This window comes from Sus scrofa, chromosome 10 (genome assembly GCF_000003025.6).
Source record: "Sus scrofa isolate TJ Tabasco breed Duroc chromosome 10, Sscrofa11.1, whole genome shotgun sequence".
In the NCBI taxonomy this organism is placed as follows: domain Eukaryota; kingdom Metazoa; phylum Chordata; class Mammalia; order Artiodactyla; family Suidae; genus Sus; species Sus scrofa.
Window position 1 is genome coordinate 68,666,891 of NC_010452.4, and position 15,840 is coordinate 68,682,730.

Sequence of the window (15,840 nt, forward strand, 5' to 3'; positions counted from 1 at the left end):
GTGGCCCAGCCTCCAGCAATCCTAAACAGCCTGGCTGCTGCCATCCTGCTCTTCCTCCTCCTCCTCCTCCACCCACAGGGTCTCCCAGGACCCCGAGGGCCATCCACAGAAGAAGTGGGCCAGGTTGCGGGCCAGGCCACAGTCGAAGGGGTTGCCGGGGCGCTAGCGGAGATGGGTGATGCGGTGGGAAGAGATGAACGCCCAGGTGGTGGTGTTACTGGCCACCAGGTAGAGGTGTGAGGCCAAGAGCAGGCCGGCCACGAGGGGGAAGAGGGACAGCAGCAGGAAGGTGGCCAACAGGAGCCAGCTGAATTGCAGCCAGAGCCCCCAGGGCTGGAAGAAGTGGAGGCCAGACCATGCCAGGTACAAGCCCCACAGAAACACCACCAGCTGCAGTGCCAGGTGGGCCACGAAGAGAGGGTGGTTGTGCTCCCCCATGCAGTTCTCCATCCAGGGGCAGTGGTGGTCATAGCGGTGGACACAACGCCGGCACTCATGGCAGTGCCAGGCCCGCAAGGGTTGCAGCACCATGCAGAATCTGCAGCGCCGAAGAGGGATGGCCTGAGGAGCCATGGCTGTCTGCTCTTCCTTGGCCTCCTCCAGTATCAGGCAGGAAGACCAGCGTGATCCCCTAGGTCAGCACGGTGTGCCCAGTCCACTCCAGGACCCCAGGGCTGAGAAGCGCCCAGGGCGCCATGGCCTCAGCTCGGGGCCCCACCCGGAAGAAGCGCTGGTGGGTTGTTTTTAATGGAGCAAAGCATGGGGTGGGGTGGGGTTGGAAGAGTCTCTAGTGTGTCAGAATCCGGGGCTCCTGGACTCTGCTGGGAGTGGCAGGGTCATCAGTAGAGAATTGCTTCAGATCAAGGCCATTGAGGTGAGCCCGCTGCTGTCCTGAGCTGCACTGCTTAGCCATGGTTTTCAGTGGAACAGTTGGACTTGGGCAGCCGCTCGGATGAAACTCAAGTTGTTGATGATTGGTTGGCGGTCCATGGGACTGCAAGAGGTAACTACATTTTCAAAGAAGTATGTTTAGTGCAAGTTATTTCTCACATGACTTACAAGAAGTTAATGAACTCCTGATAAACGTTTTGTTTTTCCTGCTATTAGAACAGTTTTCTAGTCACCGTCATTTCATGGACAGGTTACTTAGCTTTTTTTGCCTTGGTTTTCTTACTTGTGCAATGGGGAGTGATGACCACTGCCCTGGGGGTGTCGGAATGGAACAGCTACGTGTGTGGAGTGCCTGGCTGCCAGCAGGCTCTTGTGTCATTTGTTGTGTCATTAACTTGTAGGCCTCTGTTCCTGTGTCACTTGTCACACTCAGTGTATCTCTTCACTGTTGGTTAACTACTTAAAGTGGTGCTTAATGCCTAATACCTGGTTTGGATTTGAGTGTTAATTGCTTTAGAAGTAGTAAATTATGTGAGGATAGGTTCTGTTCACCTGTGGCATGGACCCTTGCACAAGTTGTCAAAGAATGGAAACTATACGGAGTTCCCTTGTGGTGCAGCGCGTCAGGGATCTGGCATTGTCACCACAGCAGCTCAGGTCCCTCCTCTGGCATGGGTTCCATCCCTGGCCCCAGGAACTTCTGCATGCTGCAGGTGCAGCCAAAAAAGGGAGGGGAATATAATTTTCTGTTTTGGTTATTAAACCTTCCTTCCTGCTCAGGCACCTGCACACTGAGCTCAGGACGGCTAGGTGTTAGGACACCCGGGCGTCTGGGGGGCTCGCAGTGGGGGCGGGGCACGTGCCTCACGTGGCTCCTAGGACGACTGTGTTGGTGAGCTATCAGACGCGTGTTGGTGGTGGTGTACAGCCAGCTGCAGAAGGTGCTAAAAATGGAAGAGCCCAGTGTGTGCCGGTGTTAGGAATGTAGAGAATGTGTAGCATGTACATGAGGTCAGGGGATTCGGTTCCATGGGGGATGCTGGATGCGTGTTACGTGGTGGAACGAGACCGGGTCTAAGCAGAAAAGGTGGTTTACATGAGTGTTAGAGTAGGAAAGAGGGCAGGCGCCCATGGGCAGCGTGTCAGTGCTGCTGGGGGAGGCAGTGCTGGCTGTGACTGGAGCTGGGCGTGAGGCAGCAGTCGAGCCTGCCCTGTTTGCCTTGTATCCCACCGCTCGGGGCCACGCCTGGCACTTGGGGAGGGTTTCAGAGATGTTGGCGAGATGGGTGAGTGTGCAGAAGCAGAGGCCAGAAATGGACTGGACGTTTCCATGTCTCATTAGAAGGGAGGGGGAAGGAGTTCCCGTCGTGGCGCAGTGGTTAACGAATCCGACTAGGAACCATGAGGTTGCGGGTTCGATCCCTGCCCTTGCTCAGTGGGTTAACGATCCGGCGTTGCCGTGAGCTGCGATATAGGTTGCAGACGCGGCTCGGATCCCGCGTTGCTGTGGCTCTGGCGTAGGCTGGTGGCTACAGCTCCGATTCAACCCCTAGCCTGGGAACCTCCATATGCCGCGGGAGCGGTCCAAGAAATAGCAACAACAACAACAACAAAAAAAAGACAAAAAAAAAAAAAAAAAGAAGGGAGGGGGAAGAGGCGAGTTTCTCGGGGATGACGTTCTTGGAGAAGAGGGGGACCCTGCTCTTTGCCCTGTCCAGGGCTTCAGGCACTAAAAAGGATTCCGGGAGTTCCCCTCGTGGCGCAGTGGAAACGAATCTGACTAGGAGCCATGAGGTTGCGGGTTCGAGCCCTGGCTTCACGCAGGGGCTTAAGGATCCCGCGTGGCTGTGGCTGTGGTGGAGGCCGGCACCTACAGCTCTGATTGGACCCCTAGCCTGGGAACCTCCATATGCTGTGCGTGCGGCCCTACAAAGTCAGAAAATGAAAAGGGTTCTGGAGAGGTCTTTGCCGAGGCACCGCGTCTTGTGGGCATGATGTCTGTTCTTAAGCTTGTCCGTCCACACGTTGTGTCCGTGGCAGCTCAGCGTGGGGCAGGTGACCGTGGAGGCGTGGAGCCGCACCTGCTCTTCTCTGGGTCCGGCTCGGAGGCAGCTCCCAGGTTGGACTTCCTGCCTGGCGCTGCCTAGGGGCTCCTGGGGCCTGGACCCTCATGCTTCCCTTTGGAAGCTCTGGCCCCTGCACAGTGGTGTAAAGCCTTGGTGCCTGGGAAGAGGCAGATCACTTGGTTAGGTCTGCTCGGGAATCGTGGCGGCAAAGTGAGTTTGTCTGGGGCCCCCCAGGGCATCAGCTTTTCTTTGGGCTGGGGAGGCCACTCAAGGACTGTACGCAGGAGAAGGAAAATCTAGGGGTCTTGTGGGTCCAATAAGGTGTGCCAGATCCAGTCCCCAGAGGAAGCGGCGGCAGGGGCCAGCGGGCGAGTGTCTGGGAGCGTTCCGGAAAGGGAGCCGTGAGAGCAGAAGTGCCTCGTGTGTCTGTTAGCACATAGGTTTGTAAATCTGTGGGTTGTGTTGGATGGAGCCCCAACAGAGACGGGGATTGGACCACCCTTGTTATCAGCTACACTGCTGGCGAGTTACTAAACTCTCCATGGAGGCAGGAGCTCTGTCTTTCATTCCGTTTTCTAGAGCGCCTTGAACTTAGTAAGAGCTTAAAATCTAATGGTGAATTAGATGGAGTTCTGAGTGTATCAGTTTTGATTACTTCTGCACTTGAGTTCATCATAAAAGTACGTGTAAATGAATAGGTTCCACCTTTTTATCATAAATTCTCTAACATAGATGTGTTTTAAGTGAATTAAGAAGTAAAATTGCCTTTGATTGGAATTTGGATGCACATGACTACATCGCCTATTTCCTTAGGTACCAACGGCCAAGGTTTCAGAGCTAAACCCCAACGCAAAGGTATGGGGGACTCACATGTTACACTTGGAAGCCGGTAGTACAGCGGATGGCGGAGTGCGCGCAGCCTGGGAGGAGACGCCCCGCCGCGGCCAGGAGGGTGAGTGCTCTTGGCTCTGCGCTCGAGTCCGTGGTGAGCGCGTTCATTAAGGTCTGTGTCACCGTTAGTGATGGCGTCTAAGGGCCACAAGGGCTCTCACAGCCAAGGTAAAAAGGTATAACCCTTTGTTCTGTTTTGTTTTTATTTTTTGTTCTTTTGTCTTTTTAGGGCCGCACCCGTGGCCTGTGGAGCTTCCCAGGCTAGGGATTGAATTGGAGCTACAGCTGCTCGCCTACACCACAGCCACAGCAACGTGAGATCTGAGCCGCGTTTCGACTACACCACAGCTCACGGCAACGCGGGATCCTTAACCCGCTGGTCGAGGCCAGGGATTGAACCTGTGTCCTCATGGATCCTAGTCAGATTCGTTTCCGCGGAGCCACGACAGGAACTCCTGTTTTATTTTGTCTTATGTCTTCAGAGAAAGCTTCTGACCCTGCCTTTGGCGTGAAATCTTGCTTGCAGGATTGGACACCCATGGCAGTGGCGACAGAAGTCCCGAGAATGCAGCACTGTCAGATTTGCAGGAGTCAGACCGGACAGCCATGAGCACTTTGGGTCTGGACCACTCCGAGTATGAGTCACCGCCGGAAAATAGCGAGACAGGTACAGTGCTTCCGTGAGTTCATTTTCACAAGGACTGTGGGCATTTTCACGTTGCCGTTTCAGTTCTTCATTCGTGTCTTCTTTTGTGTCTTCCCTTGGGGTCTGATGGTTTTCTTTAGCGGTGTGCTTGCCGCCCTTTCTCTCTGGCTCTTGTGTATCTAGTGCAGGTTTTTGCAGTGGGGATCTTCATGTATGTGGATCTGTAACTGTATCTACTTGTTTAAAAACTGATGGTCACTTAAGTTTGAACACTTTCTAAAAGGTCTGCATGTTTACTCCCCTCCTCCACATGTTGTTTTTGATGTCATTTTGCATCTTCTGGTTTCTTCTTTAGTTTGTTGGAGTTACAGTGTTTTAGTCTACATACTGACTTATTGAAGTAATCCGCAACCCTTGCTGGAAGTCTGTCTGTCCTACGGGATTCTTCCTTCCCGCTTTGAGAAGACCCTTTAACACTTTGCTTAGTGTGGGTTTGGTATCGCTGAGTTCTTTTAGGTTTTGCTTGTCTGAGAAGTTCTTTCTCTCTCCTTCAGTTCTGAATGATAACGCTGCTGGGTGGGAGTCCAGGGTTGCAGGTTTCTCCCTTCCGGCACGTTGAACATATCACGTCACTGCCTTCTGGCCTGCAGGGTTTCTGCAGGAACATCAGCTCGTAGCCTTGCGGGGGATCCCTTGCGTGTGACTCCTAGAATCCCCTCTTTGACTTCTCCCGTTTTACTTACGATACGTCTTGGTGGGGGTCTCTTTGGGTTCATCTTGTTTGGGACCCCTTGTGCTTCCTGACCTGATGTCTGCTTCTTACTTCAGCTTTGGAAGCTTTCAGCCATAATTTCATCAGATATGCTTTCTCTACCCGCTTCTCTCTCTGTCCTCCTCTGGAGCCCCTGTAATGAATGTTGGTGCACTTGACCCAGAGGTTCCTTAAACTACCCTCCTTTTTTTTTTTTTTTAATATTACGACTGCACCCACAGCATATGGAAGTTCTCAGGCCAGAGATTGAATCCGAGCCACAGATGTGACCTACGCCACAGCTATGGCAACACCAGATCCTTTAACCCACTGTGCTGGGCTGGGGGTTGAACCCACATCTCTGCAGTGACCCGAGCCTCTGCAGTTGGATTCTTAACTCATTGTGCCATGGTGGGAACTCCCTTGTTTTTTAAAATTTGTTTGTCTCTTTGCTGTTCTTGGTGGGTGCTTTCCAGTATTCTCTCTCTCAGGTCACTTACGTGTTTTTCTGTGTCACCTCATCTGCACTTCATTCCTCACACTGTGCTCACTGTTCCAGTTACTGTACTCTTCAGCTCTCACCCATTCCTTTTTTCTATTTTGTTTTCTTATTAAAATTTACTGTGTTCATCTCTCTCTCTCTCTCTCTCTCTTTTTTTTTATTTTATGGCTGCATGTTCAGCATATGGAAATTCTCAGGCTAGGGGTCGAATGGGACCTGCGGCTGCAGGCCTCCACCACAGCCACAGCAACACAGGATCCAGGCTGCATCTGTGACGAATGCCACAGCTTGCGGGGACACCGGATCCTTAACCCACTGAGCGAGGCCAGGGATGGACCCCGAATCCTCATGGATACTAATTGGGCTCATGACTGTTGAGCCACAGCGGGAACTCCTTTGTTCATCTTTTCTTTTCTCAAGCTCTATGCGTTCATGTAACTAATGTTTTGAATTCTTTATCTGGGAACTTATTTATCTCTGTTTCCTTAGGGTTTTTTCCTTTCTTTCTTTCTTTCTTTTTTTTTTTTTTTTTTTTTGTCTTTGCCTTTTCTAGGGCTGCTCCCGCAGCATATGGAGGTTCCTAGGCTAGGGGTCGAATCGGAGCTGTAGCCACCTGCCTACGCCAGAGCCACAGCAATGCGGGATCCGAGCCGCGTCTGTGACCTACACCACAGCTCACGGCAACGCCGGATCCTGAACCCACTGAGCAAGGCCAGGGATCGAACCTGCAACCTCATGGTTCCTAGTCGGATTCATCAACCACTGCGCCACGATGGGAACTCCAGGGTTTTTTCTTTTTCTTTCATTTGAAGCATATTCCTCTGTCTTCTCATTTTATTTGCCTTCCCCTGTCTCTATGACATTAGGTGAGACAGTGCTGGGGTGGGGCAGGGCCTATGGTGCTGGAGAGAAGCCCTCAAGGTTGGGTTTGAGCTGGTTCCATGCCCTCTAAATGTTCACGTCATCCCCCCGCCCCCCAGTAAAGTGCTTCCTCCAACCTAGTGGTGAGCAGCACCAGGGCCAGCAGGGGTGGCCCCAGCAAGCCATCCAGAGCCCCGGGCAGCGTGTGGTCCGTTCCTTCTGTGCGCGCATGTGCTAATCATGGCCACCCCCACCCTGTTCAGAGGTTTATGTGCTTTGTCAGTTCAGCCTGTTGAATCATCCCCTAAACAACCTGCGTCTCACCGCTACCTTTGATTCTTCTTTAAACTGACCCTTGTGTTGATGCAGAGGTGATGGGTTCCAGTCAGAATGCCTCATGGGGCACGTAAGGCTCAAGCTGCCCCAAAGAGGCAAGTCCGGTTTTAGCAGGAGAAGCAGAAGCCGACCCTGGGGCGAAGTGTCACTGTAGGAGCAGAGGGGAGCAGTAGTGTTGAAATCGAGAGTCAGACCCAAAGTTGCTGGTTCTCTTTCTTTTTTAGCCACGACATGTGGACGTTCCTGGGCCAGGGATCAAATCCGAGCTTGGCTGTGACCTACACCACAGCTGCAGCAATGCCAGATCCTTAACCCACGACACCACAGTGGGAACTCCGAGTTGGTTCTTTGTGAAAGGGATATTTAAAGCTTTTCAGAAGAAGGAAAAGAACGAGCAGAGAGCAGATTTGGGGGGAGGGTTGGGTCTAGGACGTGGGCCAACATAGAAATGCCTGTGGATAACAGGGCAGCAGTTGCTCACCTCTGGCTTTGTCTCTGCCTCTTAGTCTGAAAGACCAGACCGTTTTTAAAGCCCCAGCAGAACTGGGGGGAGGCTACACTCCTTAGCCGTCGCGTGTATGGCCCCAGATGAGCTGCCAGCTGCAGAGCAGAGCGCAGGCACAGGGAGGGGGTTCAGGCCGCCACTTGACTGGCTGGAGACCATCGTGGTTAGAGGATGTTACAGGCCTGAGAAAGCGTGTCCTCCTCGTCTCAGCAGCAGACGTGCTACATGCGAGAGGTCCGTGGTGAGCTCCACGTGGGCCCGTGTTTATTCCTCCTGGAAGGGGCTGCACGGCTGCTGCTCTGGCCGACACTGGCCTTGGTGAGCCCCGCCTGGGCCCTTCCCAGCCCCCGCCTCCCCCCTCCCTCTGCCTCCGTTGCTCCTCGCATCTCGCTTCGTAGTTGCTTGGGAAATCTCTCAAACTCGTTGAAATGTAATTCTCTGCCTCCCACGTGCCTGTTCCTGAGCAGATGGGAATGTGGCTGAAGATAAAACGTATGGCAGTGTGGCCTGGTCTCCTTTTCAGAGCTTGGTCACAGACCTGCAGGGCCCTCGGCGTGGCCTCTGCGTGCTGCTGTGTAGTGTGGTGCAGTCCAGCTGCTGGGCTGCTGTGTCACAGCTTCCCTTCTCTTCTTGGACCCTGGCACTTTTCTGCATTTGGGGAGGCATGGAGCGTTGGTGAAGCAGAGTTGGTGTAAACATCACATATTTGGTATATCCTAACCTTCCTGTTTTTGTTTTTGTTTTTGGCTGCACCCATGGCATATGGAATCAGCTCCGAGCCACAGCCACCCTGGCAATGTCAGATCCTTAACCCACTGTGCCCGGCCGGGGGTCAAACCGGCCCCTCCACAGAGACAGGCCAGATCATGAACCCAGTGCACCGATGGGAACTCCTATCCTCGCCCTGCTGTAAGTTTCCTCGTCCTTATCTTGAAGCACAGCCTTCAGTGATTGTAGAATTGATTTGTTGATTCTGCCCTTCCTCGTTGATTTCTCGACCGAATTTGACCAGATGTGCATAGACCCCCCAAACATCACCTGTACCACGGAGCGCTTCCTGTGCCCCCCTTCCTGCCTGCTCCCAGCCCCAGGCAACCCCTCATCTGCTTTTTGTCCCTGTAGGTTAGTTTGGGTTTTCTAGAATTTTATTTAAATGAAATGTTACAGTATGTACTCTTTTTGTCAGGTTTTTACGTGGCTTACTGATTTTGAGACACCTTCATGTCACATTTAAGGGCCGTTTCCTTTTTATTGCTGAGAGTATTCCAGCCTCTCAGCTACCGCGGTTCGTTTTCTGTTCACCTGCTGATGAGTATGTGGATGGGCTCCAGGTTTTGGCTCTTAGAACTAGAGCTCCTGTGCACACTCATAGACAAAGGCGCGCATGTCCCTGTGTTTTCACTTCTCCTGGGTGAACACCCGGGGTGGAGCAGGTGGTCGCCTGCTGGCCGTGGCTTCGTCTCCTTAAGACGAGCCGAGGCTGTGCTCCACCACCACTCCCTTTGTGTTCCCGCCGGCAGCGCCGGGCCCCGCTGCTCCATGTCCTCACCAGCTCAGGAGGTCAGACTTTCTAATGTTAGCCGTTCCGACAGAGAGGTCGTGGACTCCTGGTGTGGTTCTAAGTTGTATTTCCCTAATGACCAGTGGTGTCGAACGCTTTTCATGTGCACATGGTAAGGGTCTGTTCAAGTCTTTTGCCCATTTTCTTATTGGGCTGCTTTATCCTTGAGAGTTCCTTATTTTATTTATTTATTTTTTGTCTTTTTAGGGCCACACCCACGGCATATAGAGGTTCCCAGGCTAGGGGCCTAATCAGAGCTACAGCCGCTGGCCTACGCCACAGCCACGGCAACGCCGGATCCTTAAGCCCCTGAGGGAGGCCAAGGATCGAACCCACAACCTCATGGTTCCTGGTCGGATTCATTTCCACTGTGCCACGACGGGAACTCCATATCCTTGAGAGTTCTTTATATGTTTTGGACATAAGTCTTTACCAGCTCTGTAATTTGCAAATACACTCTTCCAGTCTGTGACTTTTCTTTTCTAACAGTATCTTTTGAAAAGCAAAAGTTTAAAATTTTTCCTATTGTCCAATTTATTTATTTTTTTCTTTCACGAATCTTGCTTTCGGTGTTGTACCTAAGAAATTTTTATTTAACCTGAGGTTATAAAAGTTTTCTACCATAAGTTGCGTGGTTTTAAATTTTACATTTTTTAGGTCTAAGGTGGTCTGTTTTAAGTTAATTTTAAAGCAGAGTTCTTTTTTTTCTCACATGTAGATATGCAGCTGTTCCAGTGCTATTTGTCAGAAAGACTTTCCTTTCTCCGCTGCACTGCCTTTGTCCCTTTGTCACAGTCATTTGTCCCTAAGTATGTGGGTTTGTCTCTGGACTCTCCTCCATCCGTTTATTTTGACAACAAAACCACACTGCTTTGAATTTTACTATAAATAATTCTTAAAAAGTTAGCCTCCCAATTTTGTTCTTTTTCAGAGTGATTTGGCTCTTCTAATTGCTTTCCATTTCCATGCAGATTAGAATGGGCTGGTCAGTGGCTGCCCAGTGCTGAGATCTGGGGGATCTCATTGACTGGAGGTGTGTGGGAGAAGATTGATGCCTTGACTGGATGTTAGTAACACGTGTGTCTCCACTTGTTCAGATCTTCTTTAATCTCTTCTTGATTCTTTTTCAGTTTTTTTGTTTGTTTTTCTGGTCTTTTTTTCTTTTTCTTTTTCTTTTTTTTTTTTGGTCTTTTCTAGGGCCACACCCACGGCATGGGGTGGTTCCCAGGCTAGGAGTCTAATTTTTTTTCCCACCAGCCTATGCCAGAGCCATAGCAACGTGGGATCCGAGCCACATCTGTGACCCACACCACAGCCCACGGCAGCGCCGGATCCCCAACCCACTGAGCAAGGCCAGGGATCGAACCCGCAACCCCATGGTTCCTAGTCGGATTTGTTAACCACTGAGCCAGGACGGAAACTCCAATCATTTTCAGTTTTCAGCCTATTGGTCTTTCATATCTTTTGTTCAGTGTATCCTTAAGTATCTTATATTTTTGGGTTATAAGTGGTTCTTAAAATTTTAATTTGCATCTGTTTGTTACTAGGAAATTGAAATACAAGTAATTTTTGTAAACCAATGTCATACCCTGAAAACATAGGCTCACTTACTAGTTTCAGCAACTATTTCGTAGATTCCACTGGGTGTTCCACATAGGCTGTCATGTTATCTGCGAAGAAATCCGTTTTGTCTCCTGTCCAGTCGAGTGCCTTTTCTTTCTTGATCGTGACTGGTTGCATCGATAGATCCTTCGTCATAAAGGTGACCAGATGTTGAGAGGGCAAACACCTGACTGAGCTCCGGGGAGGAAAAGGCTGTCCTGGAGCAGGCAGTGAAATGTGCTGGTCGTTGGCCTCTCTGACCTTTATCGGGGTGACCAGAGACCATTCTGTTAGGATTTGCTGAGCGGTTTAATGAGAAATGGTTAGTGGAATTTGTCGTGCTTTTTCGCCACCTGTGGGGACGATCATATATATATTTTTCTTTTTTAGAGTGTTAAAATGAATTATACTGATTGATTTTTCAAATGTTTAACCAACCTTAAATTCCTGGGGTAAGCCTCACTGGGTCAGGATGTAATACGCTTCTGATATGTTGTGGGGACTGTTGGATCAGATTAGCCTTTGTTTTTTTGTTTGTTTGTGTGTTTTTGTCTTTTTTTTAGGGCCGCACCCACGGCACATGGAAGTTCCCAGGCTAGGGGTTGAATTGGAGCTGTAGCTGCTGGCCTACGCCATAGCACACAGCAACGTGGGATCCAAGCCAAGTCTGGGACCTACACCACACAGCTCATGGCAGCGCCGGATCCTTAACCCACTGAGTGAGGCCAGGGATCAAACCTGTGTCCTTGTGGATGCTCATTGGGCTCGTTAACCACTGAGCCATGATGGGAACTCCCAGACTGGCCATAATTTTGCTTAGAATTTGTACACCTGTGTTCATGAGGAACCTTGGGCTGTAGTTTTTGATGTTCTCCTTCCTACTAAACTCTTGGGAAGAGTGTTATTTCTCTCTTAAACGAGAAGTGAAACCATCTGAGCTCGGGCCTGGAGTATTGTTAGTAGGAACATTTTCAGCTACAGTTTCATGGGATTTTTTTTAAATACGGCTACTAAGATTGATTTCTTTTCTCTCTCTCTCTTTTTTTTTTTTTTTGCTTTTTAGGGCTGCACCTTCGGCATATGGAAGTTCCCAGGCTAGAGGTTGAATCGGCTGCAGCTGCCAGCCTACACCACAGCCAGAGCAATGCGGGATCCAAGCTGTGTCTGCGACCTACACCACAGATCACAGCAACACCGGATCGCTGACCCATTGAGCAAGGCCAGGGATCAAACCCACATTCTTGTGGATACTTGTTAGATTCATTTCTGCTAGACCACAGTGGGAACTCCTGATTTTTTTTGAGAGCGCTTTGGTTACTTATGTCTATATTTATGTTCCATTTCATCTCAGTTGTCAAAGTTATTAGATGGAGTTGGTCATAATATTCTATTTATCCTTTTAATATCTGTAGAGTCTGTAGTCTCGCTGTTCCTGTTTTTGGTAATTTGTGTCTTTTCCCTTCCTCCCCTTAATCGACCTAGGGGAGGTTTGTCAGTTTTTTTTCTTTTTCTTTTCTTTTCTTTTTTTTTTTTTTTTTTTTTGTCTTTTTAGGGCCACACCCGTGGGGGCATACGGAGGTTCCCAGGCTAGGGGTCTAATCGGAGCTACAGCTCTGGGCCTATGCCACAGCCACAGCAACATCAGATCCAAGCTGTGGCTGTGCCCTACACCACAGCTCATGGCAACGCTGGATCCTTAACCCCCGAGCGAGGCCAGGTGTCGAACCCGAAACCTCATGGTTCCTAGTCGGATTTGTTTCTGCTGTGCCACAACAGGAACTCCAGGTTTGTCAGTTTTATTCATCTTCTTAAGCTAGTATTTGGTCTATGCCTTTAATTCAGGTGTTTCACACACTCACGTTGACTGTGGTCATTGGGACGGTCAGGGTTGAGCCTTTCACCTTTGCTCGTTGGTTTAGAATAGCTTTGGACTCAGAGGAAGATGGGGAAGCTTCAGTTCAAGGGTTCGTGCGACACATTTGCCACAGTTACTGAACCGGAATCGAGTGATACCCTTGACCTGCTGTTCTTTCTCTGCCCTAGGACACCGCTTTGTCTTCAGTTGCTGTGTCTTCTTGGGCCCCGTCCGGCTCCAGCAGCGTCTCAGGCCTCACTTGTTTTGATGACCTCGGTGGCTTTGAGGCGTGCTGGTTGGTCATGGGTCGGGTGCTCTCCTGCTGTTCTCATCATGGTGCTGGTGTTCCCGGCTTGCGGGAGGGCGGCCCTAGAAAGGGCCTGTTTTCTTGCCGTCACATTAAGGGTACACGCTGTCGGCGTGATCGTTACTGTTGGTGTTCCCCTTGACCACCTGGCTTTGAGTTGCACTGTTTCCTCCCTCTTTGCATGTTGTGCTCTTGGGAAGGACGCCTGCCTTCAGGAGGGCAGGGAACCTGTGTAAACACAGGAACTCGAGGGCCTTGGGATTTGTCTTCTTGCCCACGTTTATTGATCTCTTTGACCACTGATTATATCGGTGTGGACTCGTGGGTGTTGATTGTGTCTTTGGGCTAGAATCCAGGTCTTGGTGCCCGACCTGGGGCCGTTGGAAGCTCTTCCAGTTGGCTTCTGCATTTGACAGACAGACTTCCTCCGTGAAGGGTGTTTTGTTGTTGTCACTTTGTTTTTATTCTCCCTGCTCTGGCCCTGGACTCAGCTGTGGTTCTTTGTATAGGAAAACGGTGTTGTCCAGAGAGCAGGCTTCCATCCTGCTCCATGGAGCCAGCGTTGGCGGGCTCTTGATCTCTGAGTGCAAATCCAGATCCCCCGTCGTGTCCTTGAGGACACTGCGGCGCTGCCTTCTCACTTGCACTGTTTCCGATAAGAACTGTCATCCTTAACTTCGTTCTGCTTTTTAGATTCCCGCTCTGTTAAGCTTTTCTCATTACAGTGCTGTTGAGGATTTTGATGATGACGTATCAAAGGTAATCTTTGTGTTTCTTGTGGTTGGTGTTGATTGAGCTTCTTGGATCTGTGATTTATAAATATTTTCATCAAACTTAGAAACTCTTGGCTGTGATTTTTCCAAATGCTCTTCCTCCTCCCTCGCCACCTCTTCTTCTGTGTGAGCTCCGATTATACCTGTGTTAAGCCCCTTGAAGTGATCTTCTCTCTTTTTTTGTAATCTTACTTCTCGGGTTTCATTTTGGAAAGTTTCTCTTCAAACTTCTCTTCAAGTCCACTAGTCGTCTCTACTTTCTAATCTGTTGTCATTTCCAACCAACCGTATTTTTGATATCAGATCTTGTAGTTTTCCTTCTCTGTTTGGGCCTTTTTATGTTTTTCATGTTTCCCGTTAGGGTGGGGTGGGGTGGCCGTTGCAGCCGCTCTCCTGCTGGATGGGGGCTGCTTATCAGTGAGTCCTCTTTTCCCGCCTCTGCACACTCACCGTGAGGTTTGGTTGACTTGGGTTTGACTTTGTTGGGGGCTTACTACTTTTATGTTTCTAGAAAAACGTTGATGATTGTTCTAGGATGCAGGGAGTTCCTTGGACACAGATCAATCCTTTCAGGTCTTATTCCATGTTTGTTTTCGTGAGAGGAGCTGTGCTCAGCCTGGGGCCCATCATGGCCCACCTCGGAGGTCAGCCCCTTCCTCCTGCTGCCTCTGTGGCCAGGGCTCGGGGCTGTGAGGTCCCGCTGGCCGGCTGGTGGAGCGGGAGGCAGAGCCTTTCCCCTTGTGCGTTGCAGGGACCCAGCCGCCTCCCCCGGTTCTCCCGTGACTCTCTGGTTCCTTGAACCCTCTGGCTTCCCCAGGCCCAGGTCCATGTGTGTCTCTCGCTCTTAGAAACCGATGTGCTGGAAAACTTGTTTCACTTCTTCTCCTTTTTTTTTTTTTAATCAAAAAATATTTATTCAAAACCTGTCGTGTGCCGCATGGACTCGGGACACATCAGTGAGTATAAATGATGAAAGCCCCTGCCCTGCTGGAGCTTCCAACCCACTGGCGGGGACAGACTATTAATAACACACACAATAAATAAGTTCATGTTACGTAAGGTTAGAGAAGGAGAAACACAGTGGAGAAGACAGATCTTGGGAAGGAAGATGGTGAGGGAGGTTACAGCTTTCTCTGGCTTTGCTGAGGTTTGGTCTCCAAGTAATGCAGTTCGCCCTAAGGTCCCTGCCACGCGGTGTGTGATACCCACTCCCTCGCGCAGCCCCGTTTGTGTGCTGAGAACACTTCAGACCTGCCGTCTGGCAGATCTCAGGTGTGCAGTGGTGTGTAGAATGTAGGCAGCAAGCTGTGCGGGTCCCCAGAGCCTGCTCCCCTCCTCAGTGGATGTTTGTGCCCTGGGACCAGCATCTTCCCACCGTCCCACCTCGAGCCCCTGGCAGCCATGGTTCTGCCCTCTGGTTCTGTGTGTTCAGTTATTTTTTTTTATTATTATCTTTTTAAAAATATTATCTCACATTTGAATTGCTTTTGGCTTTTTATTAAGTGAGTGAGTCAGTCTTTTTAGGGCTACACCTGCGGCGTGTGGAGGTTCCCAGGCTAGGGATCAAATCAGAGCTATAGCCACTGGCCTACACCACAGCCACAGCAACGCCGGATCCTTAACCCACTGAGCAAGGCCAGGGATCAAACCTGAATCCTTATGGACGCTAGTCAGATTCGTTTCTGCTGGGCCACGACGGGAACTCCTCAGGGTTTTTTTTTTCAGTTCTACGTATAAGCGACAGCGTGTGGGGATTTTTTGTTCTGTCTGACTTAACTTCACATAATATCCTCCAGTCACCCATGTCATTGCAGATGGCAGAATTCCCTTCTTTCTTGTGGAAGAGTATTCTCTACACACACACACACACACCCACACACCCCATCTTCTTGATCCATTCATCCATCGATCGACACTTTTGCTTCCTTTCGGCTGCACTGGGCGTATGGAAGTTCCCAGGCCAGGGACCATGTCCGAGCCACAGCTGTGATTTGCACTGTAGCTGCGGCAATGCTAGATCCTTAACCGACCGCCCCACTGCAGGAACTCCTCATTGAGTTTCTTTGAGGTGATGATTCTGAATTCTTTGCCAGGCTCTTTGTAAATCTCCATTTCTTTGGGATTGCTTCCTGGAGCCTTATTCTTTCCTTTGGCAGCATCATATTTGCCTGATTCTTGTAGCCTTGTTTTGATGTCTGTACATTTGAAGGAACATAGATCTTCTCCTGTAGGTCTGGGCTGATAGGGGTGCTCCTGGAATCACAGGCAGTGGGTTGGGGCCGGTCCTGGGGTG

General features: G+C 50.3%; 1 protein-coding gene and 1 pseudogene across 3 annotated transcripts in view; one reads left to right on the top strand and one right to left on the bottom strand.

Annotated features, from left to right (window-relative positions):
• The window catches only part of LARP4B (La ribonucleoprotein domain family member 4B), an 86,299-nt gene that overhangs the window by 45,295 nt on the left and 25,164 nt on the right, over nucleotides 1-15,840 (top strand). For all 3 annotated transcript variants that reach the window (XM_021065070.1, XM_013980372.2, XM_013980371.2), the window contains 2 exons: nucleotides 3,771-3,909; nucleotides 4,375-4,515. In XM_021065070.1, the coding sequence (XP_020920729.1) occupies nucleotides 3,771-3,909; nucleotides 4,375-4,515 (280 nt within the window). The remainder of the gene's footprint in view (nucleotides 1-3,770; nucleotides 3,910-4,374; nucleotides 4,516-15,840) is intronic.
• On the bottom strand, nucleotides 22-964 carry LOC110255731 (annotated as a pseudogene).